Source organism: Camponotus vicinus, unplaced genomic scaffold, assembly GCF_025532165.1.
Source record: "Camponotus vicinus isolate PSW18456_S1 unplaced genomic scaffold, iyCamVici1.0 SCAF_1, whole genome shotgun sequence".
Lineage (NCBI taxonomy): Eukaryota > Metazoa > Arthropoda > Insecta > Hymenoptera > Formicidae > Camponotus > Camponotus vicinus.
In genome coordinates this window covers 24,216,309-24,242,276 of record NW_028141945.1, presented here as the reverse complement: position 1 = coordinate 24,242,276, position 25,968 = coordinate 24,216,309, and the positions used below count along the sequence as shown (strand labels likewise).

General features: G+C 30.6%; 1 protein-coding gene and 3 long non-coding RNA genes across 6 annotated transcripts; 2 read left to right on the top strand and 2 right to left on the bottom strand.

The window, feature by feature from the left end:
- Nucleotides 1-5,166: 5,166 nt before the first annotated feature.
- LOC145959809 (uncharacterized) lies at nucleotides 5,167-6,234 on the bottom strand. Its single transcript, XR_014435187.1, has 3 exons — nucleotides 6,134-6,234; nucleotides 5,628-5,887; nucleotides 5,167-5,551 (listed from the first exon to the last, which is right to left on the bottom strand). It is a non-coding gene; the product is annotated as an uncharacterized LOC145959809 (long non-coding RNA).
- On the top strand, nucleotides 6,062-10,096 carry LOC145959808 (uncharacterized). Of its 3 annotated transcripts, none has more exons than XM_083078975.1 (8): nucleotides 6,062-6,343; nucleotides 6,425-6,607; nucleotides 6,986-7,123; nucleotides 7,890-8,072; nucleotides 8,161-8,360; nucleotides 8,447-8,606; nucleotides 9,344-9,517; nucleotides 9,663-10,096. In XM_083078975.1, the coding sequence occupies exons 1-7, from the start codon at nucleotides 6,148-6,150 to the stop codon at nucleotides 9,511-9,513; spliced, it is 1,230 nt and encodes a 409-aa protein (XP_082935101.1). In that variant the 5' UTR covers nucleotides 6,062-6,147; the 3' UTR covers nucleotides 9,514-9,517; nucleotides 9,663-10,096. The 3 variants fall into 3 exon arrangements, with proteins under 3 accessions (XP_082935101.1, XP_082935100.1, XP_082935099.1); XM_083078974.1 differs by having other exon boundaries at nucleotides 9,656-10,096; XM_083078973.1 differs by having other exon boundaries at nucleotides 6,146-6,343; nucleotides 9,344-10,096.
- Nucleotides 10,097-13,213: 3,117 nt separating this feature from the next.
- LOC145959806 (uncharacterized) lies at nucleotides 13,214-14,538 on the top strand. Its single transcript, XR_014435186.1, has 3 exons — nucleotides 13,214-13,339; nucleotides 14,122-14,157; nucleotides 14,427-14,538. It is a non-coding gene; the product is annotated as an uncharacterized LOC145959806 (long non-coding RNA).
- A 1,589-nt stretch (nucleotides 14,539-16,127) lies between these two features.
- LOC145959805 (uncharacterized) lies at nucleotides 16,128-16,729 on the bottom strand. The gene is made up of 2 exons (XR_014435185.1): nucleotides 16,620-16,729; nucleotides 16,128-16,544 (listed from the first exon to the last, which is right to left on the bottom strand). It is a non-coding gene; the product is annotated as an uncharacterized LOC145959805 (long non-coding RNA).
- Between the last annotated feature and the right edge of the window lie 9,239 nt (nucleotides 16,730-25,968).

Here is a 25,968-nt window from a genome sequence, read left to right as displayed (position 1 = left end):
CGGTATGACATATCGCATCTAAATGCTCACAAACCATTGCATCACGTAAAAAATCACACGGATCTTACGCGTACGTGATGATTTTCACACTATCTGGCGATGAATTTGACGCAGACGCTGTATGGGAATGATACGGATAGCTGGCCGGACAGGACTCGTATTCGGATACTTTATGTTTGTTATTATATTTGTTTAAACAATTTATATATATACATTCGACAAAAAATGATTTATATATTATCAACACATTCAAATTCTTTATAATGTATTTATCAGTAATAGAGCATCTGTACTTTCTTTTCACATTTTCCATTGCACAATGAGAGAAAGCTCGTTTCTAAGATGTAGGTATATATTTTAATGTACATATAAAACTCTTGCACTGAGAAAAATGTGTTTAACATATTTCGAAAATAAATTTAATACTTTTTGATAAAAGTAGGAGATACAATATAATTGGATATAATTGGAAGATATATATATATATATATATATATATATATATATATATATATATATATATATATATATATAGTCAAATCTCGATTGTAGCTTACCAATATAAATCTGCTCGTTTGTGTTTTCCCTGCGGATAATGGAAACTCTTTTGTATTGTATCATCGATCCAGTTTTACACGTGACAATCGGTGCTATACGTTATTCTGAAGAACTTTTGTTACTGCCACAAATGGACAGGAATATGTTATCGAGAGAGAGCACATACAAAACACGAAAAATTAAATCTATCGAACGTGCGTAATATTAAGTTACTTGTATGTTTTTGTCAAACAATTGCAACGATGCAGAGATATTTTGTATAAAATATAGATTAAATGAATTACTATATGTAATTAATGAATGTTTCTAATAAGGACTCGCGCTCTAGAATGGTTAATTGATATTATAGCGGTTATATATATAAAGAAAAGAAAAATAACTCCAAGGAAAGTTAAGGATATTTTTAGACATCAACGAAACGATCATTTGAATACGGATATATCTGAATAACAGTAGACTGTATGTCTTTAACGTAAATTCTAATCTTTTATAGTCCTAAGACACACAAATAAATAGCGGATAAAGCAGAAAAATTAATACGTGAAAAGAAAGATAAAGAGAAACATACGTTATCGTAATTAGAGAATGGAGACATGTAATATATCTTTTTTGTGAGCATAATATTATAATTTTAATCAAAATACGCTGAATAAGCTTTTAAAGAAGAAAACCGAAAAATGTTAATTGCGCTAAGGACGCTAAAGGCTTGTTTTTCTCGGTTCAAGTTTGGGGCTATGTTGAAGCTGCAATAATTTTATAAGAGCGCATATTTTATTTTAGATTATTCGTAAATATGCATATTGTGTATATATATATTATATATGTAAAATATATATTATGATATAATTATTATATATATGTAATATATATTATGATATATATACATTTTATATATATAATATATATATATGTATGTGTGTGTGTGTGTGTATATATATGGGGCATTCTTTGTCAAATCGGACACCCCCCCTGTCCAAAAATGGGGGCAACCGAAAAATTTCTTTTAGGGCTCATTTTATAGCTATATGCATGTACTTTCGTTTTAAAGCAACCGCTTTAGTACGCTCTAATGAACGATATTGCTTTTTAAAGTTCAGTTTCCCCAAGTTTTGGCCGCCATATTGGGTCCGCCATTTTGGTTTTTCAAAAAGGCCAGAGTTAAAACGAAAGTACATGCATATAGCTATAAAATGAGCCCTAAAAGAAATTTTTCGGTTGCCCTCATTTTTGGACAGGGGGAGTGTCCGATTTGACAAAGAATGCCCCATATATATATATATATATATATATATATATATATGTGCTTTCCGTTATCCATTTGTAGCTTAAGCAAGGTAGAACACCATCTACTAACATAGCGTTTCGTACACGCTCAATCTGTTATATTGAAGTTTTGCGTTAACAAAGTTTACTTTGCTAAGGAGCCTATATTTATAGGAAGATTATGAGAGTACTCCTTCGAGTATTTGAATGGACTTTACATTAATTAAATACGTGTACAATTGCAATTGTTTACCTTTTAAATAGGTTCGTAACCCGAGATCTTGGAAGCATTTTCCTGGAAATATACAAATGAAGATATACGATGTATAATGTAAATGGGATAACTAAATGGTATATACTTTCAAATGCATTGTTTTAATCTTGTTTCTCTCTTGCTGATCCTCTATATTAAAAAAAAAAGAAACGAATATAACACGAGTGTCTCTGTATTATATCCCAGATAGCGAGCACACGTTATTTTAACATCAAATGATGTGCATTTGCTACTTGGGATTATACTAATTGATAAGAAGTTATCAGCTGTTTAATTTTGTTTGTATATTTTGTTAACAGGAGATGTGACACTCTCTCTCTCTCCCCCCCCCTCCCTCTTTGTCTCTAATATTCTGTATCTATGCAAACATAAAAATATGTAAATGTCTTGAAATTATCGCTATTATCACGGTATTCCCTTTGTTTGTAAATCGCTACCAACTGCTACCATTGCATTTATATTCTTCACTGAAGTATGTCGTGCAAATAAATATAGATAAATTTCTTATACACATACCCTGGCGAAAATAAGAAACTTTATAAAGCGTTAACAACCGTTGAGTGAGGGTTTTCTGAGAGTTTATATGCTTTTCAAACTTTGTAAGAGCACTTACATAACGCTGTTGGGTTTTGAATGCTTATCAAACGCTGCAGTGTTGCAATTTTTGTTCTACAAACTCTTTATATAATGTTACATAAAAGTTTTGCAATGCTGAGGTAACATTTTTCAGAGTACGTTCAGTAAACGTTGATACATCTTCGTGTACAGAGTTTACTCAGACTTTTCAAACGTTTACGTTTACGCTATAACGTACAAACGTCTTTTAAACGCTGCAGTGTTGCAATTTTTGTTCTACAAACTCTTTACTAATCGTTTTTAAACTCTCGATGAACTTCCACAAACGTTCATGTAAACGCCAAACAAAAGTCTCATTTTTGCCAAGGTATAATCTTTACCTTCATTACATATTCAAGATACTTTATATATGTATAGTACAGGATTTATAATTTTTCTCATTTTAGAAAAACGTATTTCGATTTTTTTTAAGTATCACACATGATATCTATCTATTATACTTTGAAATCAAGAAAATAAATCCTCAGGGAAAAATCAATCAAATATATATAATTATATATAAAATATGTCTATGTATATATTTTTGATAAAAATTCACATTAATTTACATAGCATGGATTATTTTCATTTTGACGTATATTGTAGAGGATATATGTTCCTAAGTAAACGCCTGGAATTTTATAGCGCTCTCTTTTGATTCTTCAGATATGCGATTTTGAAATATTGTAAAAATAATACTTTTAGGAAAGGGAATAATGACTTTTTAATTTTTTTGTAATATATCTTAAAAATCATGACTTTCTTGATTATTATGAAAAAGCGTGTTTATTGAAATGTACGTATTATCACGTACCAGTATTGCGTTTAGATAACTTAATAATCTAGATATAAAGTAGATAAAAGATATGCGGATGTATCGCAGATAAGATACCCAGTGAACACGTTTTATAACGGCAATATAACATGAAAGTTACATGTAATGTAAAATTTGCTACATGCAGGTAATATAACTGTTATATATCGTTTTGGCATTACAGTTATGTAACAAAAATTGTGTAATTGTTACATAATATGCTTGTATCAATGTTAATATAACTTTGTGATATTCTGATAATATTAATGGAGTGTAACAAAATAACCTAACAGTAATGTAACAAGACTGTTAATTTGTTTACTATTTACGTTTTTTTATATGCCCAGGCCCTTAAACCCTTGCGTCGTTCTATTTCGTAAGGGCTAATTAATGGTCTGCTTTTTGTCAAAAATTCATATAATTATTTTTAAATAGTCTTTGTCCGAAAGGTTTGTAAAGTTAATGTAGGCTTTTCAGTTCGGGCAAAAATTAATTTTATATTAGGATACATAATTATTAATTAATAATTATTAATAATTTATAAGATATAATTTATAATTAATGCATATAAGATCAATTTATAATCCGTATTCATCCGTATCGGTGGATAACGCGTATTAATCATTGCGCGTATGGTATAATGTCACGAGTGCCGTGTTGTGAGTTAATTGTGAAGTGCCTATACTGCGACTGTGTCCAAGAAGAGAATGTTCACCGATCGGACGAAAACTCTTTCGTTTCGCGTAGGTCTCCGCCCATAGTCTTCTCCTGTACTGTTCGTGTATTGTTTAAAGCTTGTCAGTGCTATAGCAACAAATGGCACCAGGCCCCCGAAGCATCGGACCTAGTTATAAAATAATTATTATTAATATATTTTAAAGAAATTAGTTTAATTATTTTAATCATTTCAATTATATTTCAATTATATTTAATTATTTCAATTATTTCACTTTTTTAAGCTGAGATTCAAGCGTGCCCGAGCGTGTATTTACGTATGCGGCACTGAATAATACGCGCCACGCTCTCCCCACTTTGCCGCCTATGCGCAGACCGAGGGACATTCGTTCTTTGAACGCAGTATAGAGGGCTGAGAACGGCAGACGTGTGATATGTGTAACAACGTGAGAGAATAATTAATTCTTTGTTCTCTCGGCAAAACGTGTACGACAGCGTCTTAAAGAAAGGTATGTATACAGGGTGACCCATTTTAACTTAGGCAGCCAAATAACTCGAAAAATAAGCAAGATAGAGAAAAATGTTTTAGACAAAAGTTGTATGGTTTCGAGGGGGCCATAAGATGGTATCATTGGTTTGACCTTGAAGAGTCATTTGAAGGTCACGTGAAGGTCACTTCAATTTTTTTAAATGGAATACCCTATATATTTTTGTACATTCTTGTAGCTTATTTCGAGAGCTTTCCAAAACACTATAATTAAGTACTTTTCCGTTAAGTACTTTTTGAGTTATGATGCTTGAAATAATTTCTTAATTTTACATAAACCGTAAAATATCTTGTAAAATATTCATTTTTCGATTATCTTACCTTAATACTTTTATGTACAAAATAATGAGAGGAATCAATTGGTGTAAAGAAAACACATAGTTGTTTTTAAGAAAAAATATGGAATTGTTAATTGCAAATTACATATTTTTTCTTCGATAAAGAATTTAGCAGAAAACCGAGAAGTCTTAACGATGTTGATAGATGGAAGGCTACTGAGTTTCGTCAGTTTCTTCTTTACACTGGCCCCGTGGTTTTGAAATTAGTTTTGCGGAAAGATTTGTATAATCATTTTCTTTCATTAAGCGTAGCAATCCGTATTTTAGCTGATCGTAAACTGTGTTTAGTTGTGAATGATTATGCTCAATCTTTATTGCGCTGGTTCGTTTTGCATTATGGAGAATTGTATGGCTCGGAAAACATTACGCATAATATACATAATCTCGTGCACCTCGCTTCTGATGTAACCCGATTTGGCTGCTTAGATCAATTCAGTGCGTTTAAATTCGAAAACTGTTTGCAGGCACTAAAGAAACAGGTTAAGAATTCGCAAAAACCATTACATCAAATCGTTAATCGTATAACAGAAGAAAATGCTCTACCTATTCAAACTCAATACCGCAAATCGTATCCAGTTGTACACTATTCGAAGTCTGCAATAAAGATCAAATTTCTCGAGTTCGATGGATTTTTCATCTCAACAGAGGATTATGAGAATTGTTGCCGATTGAACGATGATTCGATTTTTATTGTAACAAAAATTTTTAGCGACAGTAATGTTCTTTACATAAGAGGAAATAAGTATAGCAACACGAGGTCATTTTTTTCAGTACCGTGCGATTCTCAGAAATTTGGCATCTCTCTGGTTAACAAAAGATTTATATCAGAACGGATTACGTTGTTAGCATCGCAAATACAGAGAAAGTGTTTGAAATTGCAAAATCCTGAGGAAACCACTTCAAGTGTAGTGATTCCTTTATTTGCAATATAATCATTAATTATCTAGAATTCAATCCAATATAAAAGATCGTTCCTCGTATTTTTCAAATTCTTTCCTGCAATCTCATTTCCTCTTGTTCCTTTTTGAAATTACTTCATTTTCACTTACGATTGGTGATAGACATGGCGTATGCAGTCGTAACATTCAACAACAACGAAGTTTCCGAAGTACCATCCAATTGGCTTGAAACAAATGATGATGAACCGTCATGTTGGTGGCCGACAAATTGTAAAAATGTCAGTACGCTAATAGCAAAAAAATCTGAACCAGATAAAAAGTTATGGGATAACTTGCCTGTTACCATCGAAAAATTTTGCAGTAGGCATACTTCTTTATTATAGAATAAAGAAATATCTGCGATATTTCTAGTTTCTATTTATAATAAATACTTTTTTTCAGCGTCTTTTGAAAAGGCTCGAAAGGTCGCGGAAGATGCAAATTATATAACTACTGACGATGACCAACTCGGGAAAGGGCATAGAAAAGTGATACCCAATAGACGAATATCGAGCTCCTCATCCGATGATGAAAATGAAACTCAATCTAAAACATTGAAGCGGATAAAAAAGCCACGAGAGCTGCGTAAGTTTTAGCCATTTTATAATCTGATTTAACAAATTTTTTAAAGATTGTGATGTCTCGTCATCTATTTTTTGAATACCATTAGGGGAATCTGTAGTGTATTTTCTCCTGTTTAAATCCATTTCGTAATTTGCACTTTATACTTATACAGTTATTAAATTGAACTTGAAATCCCTATGAATTGCAAATCCTCACATCTTATCTCTTGTGCATTCCATCTTGAGCTATTAAGATGAAGCTGTTTGTAAATCCTTGTGCAGAAATCTCAATGATAGTTTTACATCATGTCTGTAAACAGACTTTTTTACTATACATCAACGCATATTGTATATACAACTGACAACGAAACATCATCGAAAATCAAATCTGGATTTTTAGGTCGAAATATATTATCAGATCTTCCACCGATTCCAAACAGCTCTGGCGAGATATCAGAATCTGAAAAGTTTCAAAACTCGCACGACGTCGTAGAGGCAAGAGGATCAAAACAGCTCACAAAGTCGCACGACATCATAAGTAAGGGTCTGACTCAGACCGTCTGAGCAGAATGGTTGATTTATAATTTTAAGACAATGTTTTATGTTTTGAGTCTTTGTCTTTATAGTAACGCACAAGAAAAATCTGGAATGTAAGGAATACTGTATGCATACAGTAAAATTATTACTTTTATATGTTTATATACATGTTTATTCCTTACAAACGTTAACACTTCGTACATATGATTAAGACTTGAGACAAAAGACAGTATTGTACGTTACTAAAGACAAAGACTTAAAACATAAAACATTGTCTTAAAATTATAAATCAGCCGTTCTGGTCAGACCCTAATGATATCTTCTGTTGTGCTATACCCTGGCAAAAATGAGACGTTTGTTTGGCGTTTACATGAACGTTTGTGGAAGTTCGTCGAGAGTTTAAAAACGATTAGTAAAGAGTTTGTAGAACAAAAATTGCAACACTGCAGCGTTTAAAAGACGTTTGTACGTTATAGCGTAAACGTAAACGTTTGAAAAGTCTGAGTAAACTCTGTACACGAAGATGTATCAACGTTTACTGAACGTACTCTGAAAAATGTTATCTCAGCATTGCAAAACTTTCATGTAACATTATATAAAGAGTTTGTAGAACAAAAATTGCAACACTGCAGCGTTTGATAAGCATTGAAAACCCAACAGCGTTATGTAAGTGCTCTTACAAAGTTTGAAAAGCATATAAACTCTCAGAAAACCCTCACTCAACGGTTGTTAACGCTTTATAAATTTTCTTATTTTCGCCAGGGTAGATGAAGATCAACGCGACACAGACGAGGAAGCAGAAAACGTGGATGACCCATACATGACGATTCCGAGTCCGGTTGCGATGGTTGCGAGTCCAGCAACTCGCAAGAAAGAAAATTTTTCTGAAGTTTCAACGCTTGCCAGAAAAGCCTTTGATGGCATGGAAGTGATGGACCGTAATCAGGAAGGTGAAACTGACTGGACTTATTGGACATTAGACATTTACAAGGAACATCTCAATACTTTCGATATTGTCTATTATTTATTCTGATGTAGAATATTCAAGAATAATTATTCGGATGCTCGCATCGATTCAAGTAGAACTACGAGAGCTTCATCAGAAAGTCGAACGCGGAAGACCTATGTTTTCAGGAAATGTCAGCCTCGTAGCGCATCTTCTGCCATTAAAATCGATCGCGGAGATTGAAGCCTTCGAGAAAAAAATCCATGAAAATTCGGAAGTGAAAGAACAATTCGTAAGTTAATTCTTTCAATATCTCACGAAGATAGATCAAATTTTGTTCAATTTGTTGCAAATATAATAATAATATTTCTATTGCAGAATACATTTGTACGGAAAATTGGAGGTCACACAGCGCGTGAGGACATCCAAAGAATTTGCACAAAGATCTTCACAAATTCCTGCGCAGAGTTATGTTCATGGAAAGGACGGAAGGGAAACTTTCGCATTGAAGGTCTATGTATTATAAAAATAATGCAAGGTAAATAATATAATATCCGAGATTTTAACACCAGAAAATACCATTTTAACGTTGTTTGAGAATACGGTTTCTCCTTTTCTATAGTCCGATTTTTGGCAGAAACATTGACTGAATAATGCTCTTGCTGCAAACAGACAGTTCAATAATGTATATAATAATTATTATAGTTAGGAATAAGTGTTCCCAATCAGCGTTGTCGATATCGATTCGAAAAAATAACTTTTTTTTATATAATTGTCTTTATGGTTTCTTGCAATGCTATTTGAAAGGATTAGATTTTATAGGCATTTCTCATTCCATGATAATATTGTGAAGAATTTTAATTTTTGCCAAAAATGTCGAATTGTTGTCGAATATCTTTAAGTTTTTGTTACAGAAATTTTATAAATATAAAAAAGTTATATTTTAAATCTAATTTTTAACATTTTTCACTTAGAGTAGGGCAAATATAAGAGCTGTGTGGTATTTAAACCTGCAAACATGGTCGGTTTTTATATAAAAACCCAAATAATTTATACTATAATCGTTTTAGTATCTAAATAAAAATAGAACGAAACAAAATGCAAAATAATTGGTTACTTCACCTCGTTCAATTGTTTATCATAATAACCCCACTGTTAGAAGTTAGCCCCGTCAACCCTAATAAATCTAAATTTACTCTGATTTATTATCTAGTCTTTAGATGTTTCACATTGTATTTACAATTTACATCATTAATTATATTAATTTGTTCACAGATGCTATTTTACATACATATCCGACAACGAAGGAAATTGAATTTGAAGAGATCGTCGCAGAATGGTTCCGGTTTGCTAAACAACGACGAACTCGAACAACAGAAAAAGAGAAGAAAAAAGCAGAGAGAAGAAAGACAACGGAGGCAAGGGAGAAAGAGGCAAACTCTTAACAAGGTTACAGAGTTTATCTTCTTTAAATAAAAGATAAAGATACTTTTGCTATTGTCATATACAACCGTGAAAAAAAATGCCTTTGTGTCCTTTGTCAAAAAGTCTTTTTCTTATTTTTTCTTTATAAACATTATTATATAGTATCTAGACTATTGAAGAAATTCACTATACACCGGAATAAAAAAGTCTGCACCGGAATTGCCATCCTTAACGAGTGATGCGTAACACCACGTACAAATAATAATATACACATGTAATGTAATGCGCAATAAAGAGGTGGGATATGTATTATATGTAACTGTGATAGCGACATGTGATAGCGACATTGCAAGAACCCACGTATTATTTTATCACAGCCATCATCACTCGGTATCTAGTCGATTAGTACCTATTAGTCACTATTAATATCGTATCTAGTCGATAGACAAAGTTTGCAGGAAATGTAAAAGATATATGTTCCTAATATAAAAAATATATTACTAATCTCGTTTTAAGTTTGTTACATTTTAATCTTATTGATTTGATACACATTATAATTATTTTGTTTGGTGTAATACATACATTTTATGAATAAATAAGAATTTTGAATCAATATATTTTTATTCAACTTTTGTAACACGCTTATCACCTCAATATAACTGTAACATTACAGTTATATCTACTATTATATTGCATTTATATAACAGCTATAATATTTGTTATATTACAGTTACATTTACTGTTATGTAACGGTTAGATAACACGTTATATAACATGTTATATTGCTGAGTCGGAAAAAGTAACTTACATGTAATGTACATGTAACATTCTGATAATATAACTGTTATATTCGGTTACATTGCCACTACATTGCTGCTATATTACTTTGTTCACTGGGTAAAGATAATTCCGATTTTGATATATCTTGATAAAAGATGAATTATTTAAGTGTCTTATCTAGATATTTTTAAGATAATATTTAAAATAAAGGGGAAGAATATTTTACGACATATGTCATAGTTTGTATAAAATTATGTCATATTAAAGTATAAAATATTTTAAAATTAAAATAAAAATTTTGGCTCAAATAGTAATAATTAAAGAATTAAAAATTGTCAAGAGCCAAGGCGCGGTAATTGGAATGCAAGAAAGAAAAAAAATACTTCTTTTTTTCTTTTACTTATTAGTATATTTTAAAATATACTAATACTTGCTTTCGTTACAATATATGCATTAAACACAAACGTTTCAGATCATTTTTCGGTCCATTTCAGCGTGACATTAATATTCTTCCCCTTTAACTTGTGCTATGTACTGATTACGCAAATGTTATTATCCGGTCTGTAAATATGATTGAATATACGATATTGATAGAAATTGTATTTAGTGCACACTAATTATATTTTATTTTAGATGTTTTATAAAAGATATTTACTTTTCGTATCTAAGATACAGATAAAGATATCACATACTTTAATTATATAAATACAAGATAAAATAAATAATAATCGTATCTAGATGAAAATCTAGATAATTTAAACCAGATATCGGAAAACACTGCCTATTTATAAACGATATTGAAGTAAATAATATATTTGCAAAATAGTGTATTATTAACTGTAAAAAACTATTGTAAAAAACCTGTCTCCAAAATAGTGTTATTTTAAAACTGTAAAAAAATACTGTAAAAAACCTATCTTCAAAATAGGATTATTTTAATCTACAAAATAGTTATTTTAATCTGCACAAAATAGTGTTATTTTAAACCGTAAAAAATTGTTCTACAAATTATTTTAATTTTGTGTAAAATTGTATATCCTACAAAAATAATGATATCAAAAAAATTGCGCTAAGTGAAAATAAAAACTTATAAAAATATTTTAACCAAAAAAAGTTATACAAAATAGTTGTTTTAATTTTCTACATTATATCCTAGAAAAATGATGATATCCAAAAATTACGCTAATTGAAAATAAAAACTTAAAATATTTTAACTAAAAAAAATTGTACAAAATAATTGTTTTAATTTCCTACAAATAATATTAAAAAGTTGCGCCAACTGAATAAAAATTTTCACTATAAAATATACATTTCTTTTTTATTTCCAATATTAAAAGAAAAATATTAAATGAATTGTAATATATCTATTATAAAAAATCGTTGAAAATATGAACAATCATATATATTGCAATAATCATATGCATATATCCTGAAAAGTTTAATTAAAAAAAAAAAAAGGAAATGATAATACAAAATACAAAATTAAAAATTAATAAAAGAATTCAAAATTAGAAATTAATAAAAAAAAATAAAAATTTATTTAAAAATTAAAAATTAATACATATAAAAAAATTTTAGTTAAAAAACTTAGCGCTGCTACGTTGAATAATGTGCTAATGAAATTAGCAGCGCTAAGTTTTTTAACTAAAATTTTTTTATATGTATTAATTTTTAATTTTTAAATAAATTTTTATTTTTTTTTATTAATTTCTAATTTTTAATTCTTTTATTAATTTTTAATTTTGTATTTTGTATTATCATTTCCTTTTTTTTTTTTTAATTAAACTTTTCAGGATATATGCATATGATTATTGCAATATATATGATTGTTCATATTTTCAACGATTTTTTATAATAGATATATTACAATTCATTTAATATTTTTCTTTTAATATTGGAAATAAAAAAGAAATGTATATTTTATAGTGAAAATTTTTATTCAGTTGGCGCAACTTTTTAATATTATTTGTAGGAAATTAAAACAATTATTTTGTACAATTTTTTTTAGTTAAAATATTTTAAGTTTTTATTTTCAATTAGCGTAATTTTTGGATATCATCATTTTTCTAGGATATAATGTAGAAAATTAAAACAACTATTTTGTATAACTTTTTTTGGTTAAAATATTTTTATAAGTTTTTATTTTCACTTAGCGCAATTTTTTTGATATCATTATTTTTGTAGGATATACAATTTTACACAAAATTAAAATAATTTGTAGAACAATTTTTTACGGTTTAAAATAACACTATTTTGTGCAGATTAAAATAACTATTTTGTAGATTAAAATAATCCTATTTTGAAGATAGGTTTTTTACAGTATTTTTTTACAGTTTTAAAATAACACTATTTTGGAGACAGGTTTTTTACAGTTAATAATACACTATTTTGCAAATACATATACTGTTTTTTACGCGGACTTAGCACCTTTTTTTACCTTTTTTTTAAAAGGGTAATTTTTTTAGGGATATCACTCTTTTTTGTACTATATGTTAAACATCTTTAAATAAATGAGCAAAGAACCCGCCACCACCCCCGTCATATTTCATTAAAATTCGACGGTCCTCTTTGCTTACTATATAGATATTCAAATCCTTCAAACTTCTTTGCTATTCTTATTGCAAAAATAACGGATAATTACAAATCAATATGTCATTAGAAATCTACATTTATTATTCATAATTAATACTTATAAATCCATTAATGAATAATCGTTGCTTTGCTTATCTAATTCATCATTGAATATATAAATGGAACGGAGAAAAAGTGAGTTATTTAATTCTATTTTTAATAGTAAGGAAAATAAAGACAAATTATCAAGAGACACGGTAGTGTTGGCAACTTACCTAAATAGGAATATTTTTTCACAGTTCATCAAATAATGCAGAATATGAAGCAATCTTCACGAAATTATTGTTGATACATTACAGCATTCTTTTATATGGGACTGATCGAAAGGGTTTTCTATCATTTTTATACAAATATTTTATAACTTATATTATACATTTACAGTTGCAGAAACGAAAAAGAACCAGCAACAATTAATGATAATGAAACTCACAAAAGGTAAGCAATGATTATTAATAATATCTATAAAGATATTTTATAATATAATTTATTATTTTATATATTTTATTTCAATCTTTTATTATAATCTTCTATTATATATGTTTCACGCATGATACTGTTTAACTTTTATTTAAATGTCTTATTATAATTCATATATGTATTATACATACAAATACATATAATTACTCATCGCAATAACTAATGATTGTTATAATACATATATATTACTATATGTTGCATGCGCAATACAAATGCATTATAATAAAAAATTAAAATAGACCATTAAAATTAAAACTAACCATTAGTTGTTGCGATACGTAACTATATGTACTTCTGCGTATAACACATATATATGTATTACAATAAAAGATTAAAATAAAGGTTAACCAAGTATTGTGTGTGCAACTCATATGCATTACAATAAGGATTAAAATAATAAAATATATAAAATATATAATAAAATATTATAAAATTTTTTATAGAAATGATAGATAACAATCTATTATTTCATTATAAAAATGTTTTATAATCTATTTTAATATTTTATTATCTTATTCTTTTATTATAATGCATATGTATTGCACACACAATACTTGGTTAACTTTTATTTTAACACTTTATTGTAATACATATTGTAATACATATATATAATAAAAATATAGAAATATATAATAAAAATAGATGACAAAGAATTAATTTTTATTTTAATCTTTTATTGTAATACATAATATAAAAATATTTTATATTGTACAATATATTTTATACATTTCTATTTTCAGATCCAACGAAAAGGAAAATGAAGAAAATCCTAAAAAGTAAGTGTAACACATTATATTATTAATACATATGCGTAAGAAATGATAGATAACAAGGGAATAAAAATTTATTTTACTATTTTTATTGTAATTCACTTATTGTAATTACTTATTTTTTATTGTAATTCATATTTGTGTTGCACACACAATACATATATGCATTACAATAAAAGATTAAAATGAAGATTAATCATTTATTATCTATCATTTCTACTATCATTTCTAAACATATTTTATAATATGTATTTTATATGTTTCCATTCTTTCAGAACCTACAATATGGAAGAAATGGAGCCAGAAATTGAATTGTCGTCCTTTTTACGTGTTGAGGCTGAAGCGGCTTTAAAAGAAAATATAATACTTAAAAAAAAAATACAAAAATTAATGGAAACACAAAAATTAATGGAAACACAAAAAGAATCGCCTCCACCAACGATGGCATCACTACCACCGCCACTGCCGCCGTCAACGTCGTCACCGCTGCCATCGCCGTCAGCGTCGTCACCGCTGCCACCGCCGCCGTCGTCACCGATAACGACAGCGGGGCAAGTAAGAGGTAAATAATTTTGAATTATATAATTGGCACGTTAATTATAAAGGAATCAGCTAAATGAATCAGCTATGTTAAAAGTTAATAAATCTATTACATTTTCAGATTTATGAATTTAACATTGCCCAAAGTATTTTTAGCCTTCTATAGAATTAAAATTTGTATTTTCATGAATTTTTGTGTCGTATAAATTATATTTTACAAAAAAAATTTTTAATTCACAAATAATTATTTTTATATTTTAAAAGGCTAAAAGTATTTTGCGTAATGTTAAATTCATGAATCTGAATGTACATATATTAAAATTAGATTTATTAACTTTCAATATAGTTAATCCGTGCAGTTCTTCTTTAAATATTATATTCAAATAAAATAACATTAAAATATTTCTTTTATTGTAGAACAACCGCGTGCACGATGGGCTAGAGCGGGACGGTCGAGAGGACTAGGCCGAGGCCGAAGTTCCAATCCAAGAACCTCAGCCCGTTATAGAAATAATATTTTTAATTTTTATTAATATTTAAATGTGTATGCGTGTGCGTGTGTGTGTGTATGTGTGCGTATCATCATACATAGAATATTTTTTATAAATGTGTCTTTTTGTTTTTTCTTTCTATGCTTTGCATAAACTACTTTTTATTTTTCATTTCCTTTTGCAAAGCATAAGCTATTTTTAATTTTGAAAATTTAAATATTCTATGTTATGATGATATAAAAAGATGTTTGTATGTGTGTGCATGCGTGTGCGTGTGTGTATGTATATCATCATAGCATAGAGTATTTTTTCTTTCTATGCTGTTGCATAAACTACTTTTCATTTTTTTCATTTTTAATTTTCTTTCGCAAAGCATAAGTTATTTTTAATTTTGAAATTTTGAATTTCAATATTCTATGTTATAATGATTATATCAATTGCAATAAAATGAGCATTATATTTTTTCAATGCCATTGCTAGAGCTGTGATGACTATACCAGAACCACTACCTATTTCTAAACAAATCACAGGTTTCATCGCATGCAGAATGTCTAAATCTTCTTCCAAAGCATCTATTAAAAGATACGAATCCTCAGAAGGATCATAAACTGTCTTGAGTTCTTCATCTGATAAATTAACTACTGGAGTTTCCATAATTTATGGTGAAAATTGTAAGAAATTTCTTTTATAAAACTTGCAAAGTAATCAATGTTAAGTAATAACAATTCGCTGCTTCAGCTCTATTTAACATATCCTATAACAAAGAGAATAGTTATGCATAAAAAATAATACTCTTCGCAACTTTTGTACGCAACTTGTAGTACATGATAGAAGCACAATTTTTTATAACATTCCAATAATTATATATGAAAATTGAAAATGATTTTCAAAATGCTCAAGAATTCTTGTAAAATAGGTAACAATAAGATTTATATGTTGCTTGTGTAAGTAAATCGCAATTTTTTATCGTTACAGTTCGATGAATAAACATATATTTTGCAATAAATAGTACGTACTGTGAAAGAAATATAAGAATAATAAATATACGTAAATTTGCAAGAAGAAACGCGAAAAATAAATGTTACTATTATTGCATGCGCGCTGAACAGAAAACTTGACGTCACCTTGTGGCGCGAATTCTCTCGTCCAGTTGATCCACCGTAGGTTTCAAGAGACTCATAAGACCTTCCGTTAATGCATCCCGCGTCGGATTTTCGCAAAAGTCATCTATCTTGTCGTCGATAGATGTATTGTCACTCGCTGTGTCCACGTCCATGTTATAGCTGTAGTGAAGTAGACACTACCGTGTCTCTTGATATATATATATATATATATATATATATATATATATATATATATAATCTGAAATAATAATATAGATACAATCTAATCTAAATATATAAATGTTATATGTATATTATTATTTTATATAATTACCTGAAGTGACACACTTAACCTTTTAGAACATATTTATAAGCATCGTTAACGCCACAGAGCGCTACTAACGCTGCGTAGCGTGAATCACTGCTAGCGCATTCTTGTGGCAGACGTTGGAAACGTATTTCTGTATATTCTTTGTTACGTTAAGAGGATGCCGGATTACCGACAAAACGATTATTTTTTTCCATACCGAAATTTTTTTATTGATTACACAGAATTATAATTCCTTCTCCACGATTAAAGTATATATAAAAACAAAGCAGGAACCTACTAGTTTTGTCAAAAACAAAAAAAATTGAAAAATTACAGTTTTTTTATCAGCTTCTGACGTCAACCCGTAACAAAACTTGCTTAATATAAAAATGTTGCAGTTTATATGTACAAAATAACATAGCTTCCTGTTAGAGATTGCATGAAGGAATATAAATAAACTTTTAGAAATGAGTTTAGAATCGTAGTAAAAATAATTTCGGTACGCAAAATTTTCATGCATATTATTGAGTGTGAGACTGCGATACAAGAGTAAAACAGAGCAGTAGATTAGTTGCTCGCTATCGCGACAGACGGCGCTATAGTCGGTTTGTGTGACAAGGAGAGTCAATCTCGTACCATCATTCTCTTTCATCTTGCGTGTAATAGTATACTTCAGTATACATGTACGCGCACATTAAAGCATTACATTCTTGTTTTCTTTCTCGAATTCCGCGTCATAGATACTCGCTGTCACGCAGCGGCGTAACAATCGTACGCGTAACAAGCTGCGGGAAAACAGCATTACAACGAGTTACGTAGAAAATATTCTGTGTAAGTTATACATATACACAATATACACGGTGAGTCATTTTAATCTATAATCCCAATTATCTCGTTGGCAAAGCATGACAGAGAAAAAATTTTCCCACAAAAGTTGTTTGTTTCTTTGGGGGCCATAAGATGGCACCATTGGTTTGACCTTGAAGAGTCATTTGAAGGTCACGTGAAGGTCACCTTCAATTTCTTAAATGGAACCTACATTTTCTCATTACATATTCTTGTAGCTTATCTCGAGAGCTTTCCAAAACACTATAATTAAGTATTTTTCTCTCAAGTACTTATTGAGTTATGAGGCTTGAAATAATTTCTTAATTTTACATAAACCGTAAAATATCTTGTAAAATATTCATTTTTCGATTATCTTACCTTAATACTTTTATGTACAAAATAATGAGAGGAATTAATTGGTGTAAAGAAAACACATAGTTGTTTTTAAGAAAAAATATGGAATTGTCAATTGCAAATTACATATTTTTTCTTCAAAACAACTATGTGTTTTCTTTACACCAATTGATTCCTCTCATTATTTTGTACATAAAAGTATTAAGGTAAGATAATCGAAAAATGAATATTTTACAAGATATTTTACGGTTTATGTGAAATTAAGAAATTATTTCAAGCCTCATAACTCAATAAGTACTTGAGGGAAAAATACTTAATTATAGTGTTTTGGAAAGCTCTCGAGATAAGCTACAAGAATATGTAATGAGAAAATGTAGGTTCCATTTAAGAAATTGAAGGTGACCTTCACGTGACTTTCAAATGACTCTTCAAGGTCAAACCAATGGTGCCATCTTATGGCCCCCAAAGAAACAAACAACTTTTGTGGGAAAATTTTTTCTCTGTCATGCTTTGCCAACGAGATAATTGGGATTATAGATTAAAATGACTCACCGTGTATATATATATATATATATATATATATATATGTGTGTGTGTGTGTGTGTGTGTGTGTGTGTGTGTGTGTGTGTGTGTGTGTGTGTGTGTGTGTGAGTGTGTGTGTGTGTGTGTGTGTGTGTGTGTGGGTGTGTGAGTGTGTGTATGTATAGACGTATGTATGTACAAAAGTGATGCGAGAATTACGTGAAGAAGCGAGAAGATAATAAGAACGATCAAAATAACAATAAGAGCGAACGAGAAATAACACGAGCAACGAGGACTCGAACTCGAGAATCTGATCTTTCTTTCACACTATTATTTTCCTCTCGCTCACATCTATTACTGTTTCGCTCGCTCCTATTATTGTCTCGCTCGCATCTATTACTGTTTCGCTCGCTCCTATTATTATCTCGCTTGCATCTATTACTGTCTCGCTCGCTCTCAATTCTTGGGTCCGCTTATCTTTTCGAGCTGTCTATCACGATTGTCAAGTGTAACGGAGAAAGCAAGACTATAAGTAGAGAGCGAGCGAGATGACCTATCATCAAAGAGTTCCGAAGTCTCTTACAATCGGTTTCTTCGCTTCCTCTATCCATTTGCAATTCACGAAAATGTAAACATCTTATAAAATAAAAATTGAAACTTTTATTTTTAATTTCATCGGTTTGAAAATAATTTCAATGAATTAATGAGATTTTTGCGATTAAAATGATATCAAACACGACGTAAATCGGGTAATTTTTAATTAGTCTGATAATACAAGTTTTATAATTATAAATTTAACTAAATTTATGCCACTTATATTGTGTTTGATATTATTTTAATCGTAACATTCTCATTATTCTATTAAAATTACTTTCAAATGAATAAAAAATGCATTTCATTTTCTGACATATATTCGTGAATATTATAAATAAAGTCTCATGTAAGAGACTTCGCAATGTTCGACATCGGAAACTTTTTCGTTATTTATGATAATTTATAATAATTTATAATATAATAATTTACGACTTTAAATTGCTATAAAATAAAAACTAAAACTTTTATACTTTATTTGATCTTTTTTGATAAAAAGGGATTAATGAAATTTTTGCGTTTAAAATGACATCGAACATAATATATTTCGGATAACTTTTACTTATTGTTATATAAGTAAAAGAATGTATCTAATTGAAAATTATTCGAATAAAATGTTGGGTTGTGTAATGTGATTTTAGTCGTAAAAATCATATTAATTCTAAAATTATATTCAGTAAGATAAATTAAGTAATGTAAAAATTTTAGTTTCAAATACATTTTCAATGTTATTAATTGTGGTGTTCACATGACGTCTCCTGGTCTAAATATGGTCGATATAATTAATATTAAATGATCTATATATTGTGCAGTGAAACAAATTATCTTAATTTATTATACATATTAAAATTATTTATTTATTTATTTCACATATTTAAATGTACCAGAAGATGTCATGTGAACATCACAATTGATAACATTGAAAATGTATTAGAAACTAAAATTTTTACATTACTTAATTTATCTTACTGAACATATTTTAGAATTAATATGGTTTTTACGACTAAAATCACATTAAACAACCCAACATTTTATTCGAATAATTTTCAATTAGATACATTCTTTTACTTATATAACAATAAGTATAAGTTATCCGAATTATATTGTATTCGATGTCATTTTAAACGGAAAAATTTCATTAATCCCTTTTTATTAAAAAAGATCAAATAAAATATAAAAGTTTTAGTTTTTACTTTATGGCAATTTAAAGTCGTAAATTATTATAAATAACGAAAAAGTTTCCGATGTTGAACATTGCGAAGTCTCTTACATGAGACTTTATTTATAACATTCACGAATACATGTCAGAAAATAAAATGCATTTTTTATTCATTTGAAAGTAATTTTAAAAGAATAATGAGAATGTTGCGATTAAAATAATATCAAACACGATATAAATCGCATAAATTTAGTTAAATATATAATTATAAAACTTGTATTATCAGACTAATTAAAAATTACCCGATTTACATCGTGTTTAATATCATTTCGCAAAAATCGCAAAAATCTCATTAATTCATTAAAATTATTTTCAAACCGATGAAATTAAAAATAAAAGTTTCAATTTTTATTTTATAAGATGTTTACATTTTCATGAATTCGGAATGGATAGAGGAAGCGAAGAAACCGATTGTAAGAGACTTCGGAACTCTTTGATGATAGGTCATCTCGCTCGCTCTCTACTCATGGTCTTGTTTTCTCCGTCACACTTGACAATCGTGATAGACAGTTCGAAAAGATAAGCGGACCCAAGAATCGAGAGCGAGCGAGACAGTAATAGATGCGAGCGAGAGGAAAATAATAGTGTGAAAGAAAGATCCGATTCTCGAGCTCGAATCCTTGTTGCTATTTCTATCTCGTTCGCTTTTATTGTTATTTCGCTCGTTCTTATTACCTCGCTTCCTCATGTAACTCTCGCGTCACTTTTATACATACATACGTCCATACATACACACATCCACACTCACATCCACCCACCCACACACACACACACGCTCATACGCACGCACGCACGCGCGCGCGCGCACACACACACGCTCACACACACACGCTCACACACACACACACACACACACACACATATATATATATATATATATATATATATATATATATATATATATATATATATAGACACACACACACGTACAGATTATATATTTTACCAGATGCGGTTTGCATGTGTGCTCTGGTTATTAAAATATTTATTTCAGAGGCGATCTATTCGTGAGCTGATTATTAAAAAAAAATCCAGAGGCGATTTAATTCGTGTGCTGGTTGTTTTTAGAAATATTTCATACCAGATGCGGTTTGCATGTGCGCTCTGGTTATTAAAATATTTATTTCAGAGGCGATTTATTCGTGAGCTGATTATTAAAAAAAAATCCAGAGGCGATCTAATTCGTGTGCTGGTTGTTTTTAGAAATATTTCATACCAGATGCGGTTTGCATGTGCGCTCTGGTTATTAAAATATTTATTTCAGAGGCGATCTATTCGTGAGCTGATTATTAAAAAAAATCCAGAGGCGATCTAATTCGTGTGCTGATTATTAAAAAAAAATCCAGAGGCGATCTAATTCGTATGCTGGTTTAAAAGAACCCAGAGGCGATTTAATTCGTGTGCTGGTTATTGAAAAAAAATCCAGAGGCGATTTAATTCGTGTGCTGGTTGTTTTTAGAAATATTTCATACCAGATGCGGTTTGCATGTGCGCTCTGGTTATTAAAATATTTATTTCAGAGGCGATCTATTCGTGAGCTGATTATTTAAAAAAAATCCAGAGGCGATCTAATTCGTATGCTGGTTTAAAAGAACCCAGAGGCGATTTAATTCGTGTGCTGGTTGTTGAAAAAAAATCCAGAGGCGATTTAATTCGTGTGCCGGTTATTCAAAAAAATCCAGAGGCAATTTATTCGTAGGCTGGTTGTTTTTAGAAATATTTCATATCAGATGCGGTTTGCATGTGCGCTTTGGTTATTTAAAATATTTATTTCAGAGGCGATCTATTCGTGAGCTGATTATTGAAAAAAAAATCCAGAGGCGATCTAATTTGTATGTTGGTTATTCAAAAAAAATTCGAAAAGCAATCTTAATTTGTGTGCTGGTTACTTTCAAAAATGTTTTACATCAGATACGATTTGCCTGTGCATTCTGGAAGCGAAATTTAAACGAAATTTAATTCAGAGATCATAAAGACACTGCCTCAACTAAAAGGCATATTTGATAAGAATAAAAATCCAGATAAAATGAATCATTGAACCGATTTTTACACGTTATAAGAGAATTCTTATTTTGAAAGTGTGCTATATTATATTGCGATAATTCTTATATAATTGTAGCATGTCATATAGCGACAAAAGCTAACAAATTATTGAGCAAATTATACTGATCGCTGGCGATTTTTTTGATAACACCAAGCTTCGAATGTACGATAGCTTACCCGGCTGTGTGCCTAAAAAAAATTACTTTTATTGCCGTTGCCTACAAATAATATAATATTTGAAATGTTTCAACTTGATAGCATATGCTATGAAATTTATGCTGCGGCTTTCCCTACACTACTATAAACTATAGTCTTAGAAGGAAATCCTTGTAAAGAAAAATATTTCAATAATGTGAAATGTACAAAGCAACATTTTTTTTAAAATTATAGCAGAAAGTAAATTGCCTTTTCCAAAGTGATAAATTATTCATATATCTTACATTTATCATATCTGATCACAATATTCTAATGAATATCGTTAGAAAAAGACGCCTCAGTACAAATATCTCATTTGCATATATCGGAGAGACGAAAAAAATATATATTATGGTTGCGTTTGGAAATGGACGATGAAACCTATTATATTATCGATATAAATCTATCATTTCGATGCTTTTGAAACAAAGAATGTATTATGAAAATATTTATATTATTTATCAATTTTACGACATTACATCAATTTGCATAAAACATTTTATATTGTTAGCTTTTGATTATATCGATTTAACAAACGTCGTGCATAAATTGTAATTTGCAGAAAGTTATATGCAAATATCTTTTTTATTGTATATACAGAATGTCGCAGAGTACTATACATATATAAGCGCTTGTGAGGAGCGCAGTAAATTGAAGAAACAAGTCCCATGGCATTTTACGATTTTCGCAATAATAGAAATTATAAAATAAATAAATTATATAATAATATTAAATAAAATCGAACGAATGTGTATCTACGTGTGTGTGTGTGTGTGTGTGTGTGTGTGTGTGAGAGAGAGAGAGAGAGAGAGAGAAGCGCTCGGCCGTTCGAGCTGTCGCATTATCCAGTGTGTTAGGCATTTTGTCGGCGCGCGGCAAGAGGAGGGACAGCGCGGCGTGGCGATGACGTAACGAATGACAACGGCATGTCCCGCTGTTCTTCCCCTTGTCACGTGCCGACGCACGAAAAGCCTAACACGCTGGACCATGCAATAGCTCGAACGGTCGAGCGTTTCTCTCTCTCTCACACACACGTAGATACACATTCGTTCGATTTTATTTAATATTATTATATAATTTATTTATTTTATAATTTCTATTATTGCGAAAATCGTAAAATGCTATGGGACTTTTTTCTTCAATTTACTGCGCTCCTCACAAGCGCTTATATATGTATAGTACTCTGCGACACTCTGTATACAGGGCGATCCTGAAAAACGTTATGTCTTTAAAATGACGTATTCCTGACACCATTCTAAGACAATTTTTCCTTTACCAAAATTTGATTTGAAGCGTAGTTTTTGAATTATGAGCAAAAATAGTTAGTAAATCACGCGTCGGGTACAGAAGGCAGGCAGGAGCGGCGCGGCGTGCCGCGAGCGCGGGCGCAGCTGACCGCCCGACGGGTGATTATCACCGCATGAGTCGCTAACTATTTTATCTTATAACATAAAATTATGCTTTAAATAAAATTTTGGTAAAGAAGAAAATGTCTTAGAATTACGTCAGAAATACGTGTTCCTTAAAAAAACGTTATTTTAATAATGAAAAGTTGTTCCGGATCGCCGGCCGTCCGACGTTGCAATCAGCTGATTGCTACACGCGATGTGTGTATGGCGGAGTGTGTGCGTAAGAGAGAGAGAGAAAGAGAGAGAGAGAGGGAGGGTAGGAGGGACAGACATTCATACACACGCACGCACTTTTTTCTCGCTCTCTTTCTCTCTTTTACGCAACACTCATACACTCTCTCATTCAGTCTCTCACTCACACTCTCTCGGTCACTCACTCACTCACTCACTCACCTGCTTACTCACTTGCTCACTCACCTTGTAGCAGCGTAGCGAATCTTCATGCTATGTATTGTTGTTATCTGCTGCACGGTTATGATTGCTAGAGACACATCGAAATTTTTTCGATTATTAATCTCACATTCGATTGACACAATACAGATTACACGATAACGAGTTTACTGTTTATTCACTCACTATTGATTTATCGATACCAAAAATTACTTTCAAAGAAACGCGAATGCAAACAACACATGACTCGACGCGAAGCGACGGACCGCGGAGACTGCGCGACCACAAGAGTTATGTTGCCAGAAACGCGACACGCGACATCTAACAAACGACTTGCGCGTGGCGCGTGATTGAGTAAATAATAATTATTTATTATAATTAGAAATAGTTATTATTTATAATAAATAATTAATTTTTTAAGTATGTCATTATACGTTTCATGTTTTCTACCGCATTCGCAATGCGAAGGTTTTAGCCGATCGTTCGTCTTATCTCGCGTCAATCACGCGCCACGCGCAAGTCGTTTGTTAGATGTCGCGTGTCGCGTTTCTGGCAACATAACTCTTGTGGTCGCGCAGTCTCCGCGGTCCGTCGCTTCGCGTCGAGTCATGTGTTGTTTGCATTCGCGTTTCTTTGAAAGTAATTTTTGGTATCGATAAATCAATAGTGAGTGAATAAACAGTAAACTCGTTATCGTGTAATCTGTATTGTGTCAATCGAATGTGAGATTAATAATCGAAAAAATTTCGATGTGTCTCTAGCAATCATAACCGTGCAGCAGATAACAACAATACATAGCATGAAGATTCGCTACGCTGCTACAAGGTGAGTGAGCAAGTGAGTAAGCAGGTGAGTGAGTGAGTGAGTGAGTGACCGAGAGAGTGTGAGTGAGAGACTGAATGAGAGAGTGTATGAGTGTTGCGTAAAAGAGAGAAAGAGAGCGAGAAAAAAGTGCGTGCGTGTGTATGAATGTCTGTCCCTCCTACCCTCCCTCTCTCTCTCTCTTTCTCTCTCTCTCTTACGCACACACTCCGCCATACACACATCGCGTGTAGCAATCAGCTGATTGCAACGTCGGACGGCCGGCGATCCGGAACAACTTTTCATTATTAAAATAACGTTTTTTTAAGGAACACGTATTTCTGACGTAATTCTAAGACATTTTCTTCTTTACCAAAATTTTATTTAAAGCATAATTTTATGTTATAAGATAAAATAGTTAGCGACTCATGCGGTGATAATCACCCGTCGGGCGGTCAGCTGCGCCCGCGCTCGCGGCACGCCGCGCCGCTCCTGCCTGCCTTCTGTACCCGACGCGTGATTTACTAACTATTTTTGCTCATAATTCAAAAACTACGCTTCAAATCAAATTTTGGTAAAGGAAAAATTGTCTTAGAATGGTGTCAGGAATACGTCATTTTAAAGACATAACGTTTTTCAGGATCGCCCTGTATACAATAAGAAGGATATTTGCATATAACTTTCTACAAATTACAATTTATGCATGACATTTGTTAAATCGATATAATCAAAAGCTAACAATATAAAATGTTTTATGCAAATTGTTTGATGTAATATCGTATTCGTAAAATTTATAAGTATATAATATTTATAAATATTTTCACAATATATTTTTATTATATATATAAAGAAACATAGCTAAATGAGAGCAATGATATTAGAATTATGTTTAAATATGTACGCAATAAAGATAGATCTATGCTCTAAAATCGTTGCTTGTGCGAGACGATAGAGCAGTGAAAATGCAACATATTTTTTGTTCCAATAAACACAATGTAAAGAAAAGCTTTCACATTGCTCT

Excerpts from the sequence above, each read along its gene's own strand:
- LOC145959808 (XM_083078975.1), top strand. The coding sequence starts at position 6,148 with ATGGCGTATGCAGTCGTAACATTCAACAACAACGAAGTTTCCGAAGTA. Across the intron at positions 6,344-6,424 it reads TACCATCGAAAAATTTTGCA|CGTCTTTTGAAAAGGCTCGA; the intron begins GTAGGCATACTT and ends ACTTTTTTTCAG. Across the intron at positions 8,073-8,160 it reads GATGGACCGTAATCAGGAAG|AATATTCAAGAATAATTATT; the intron begins GTGAAACTGACT and ends ATTCTGATGTAG.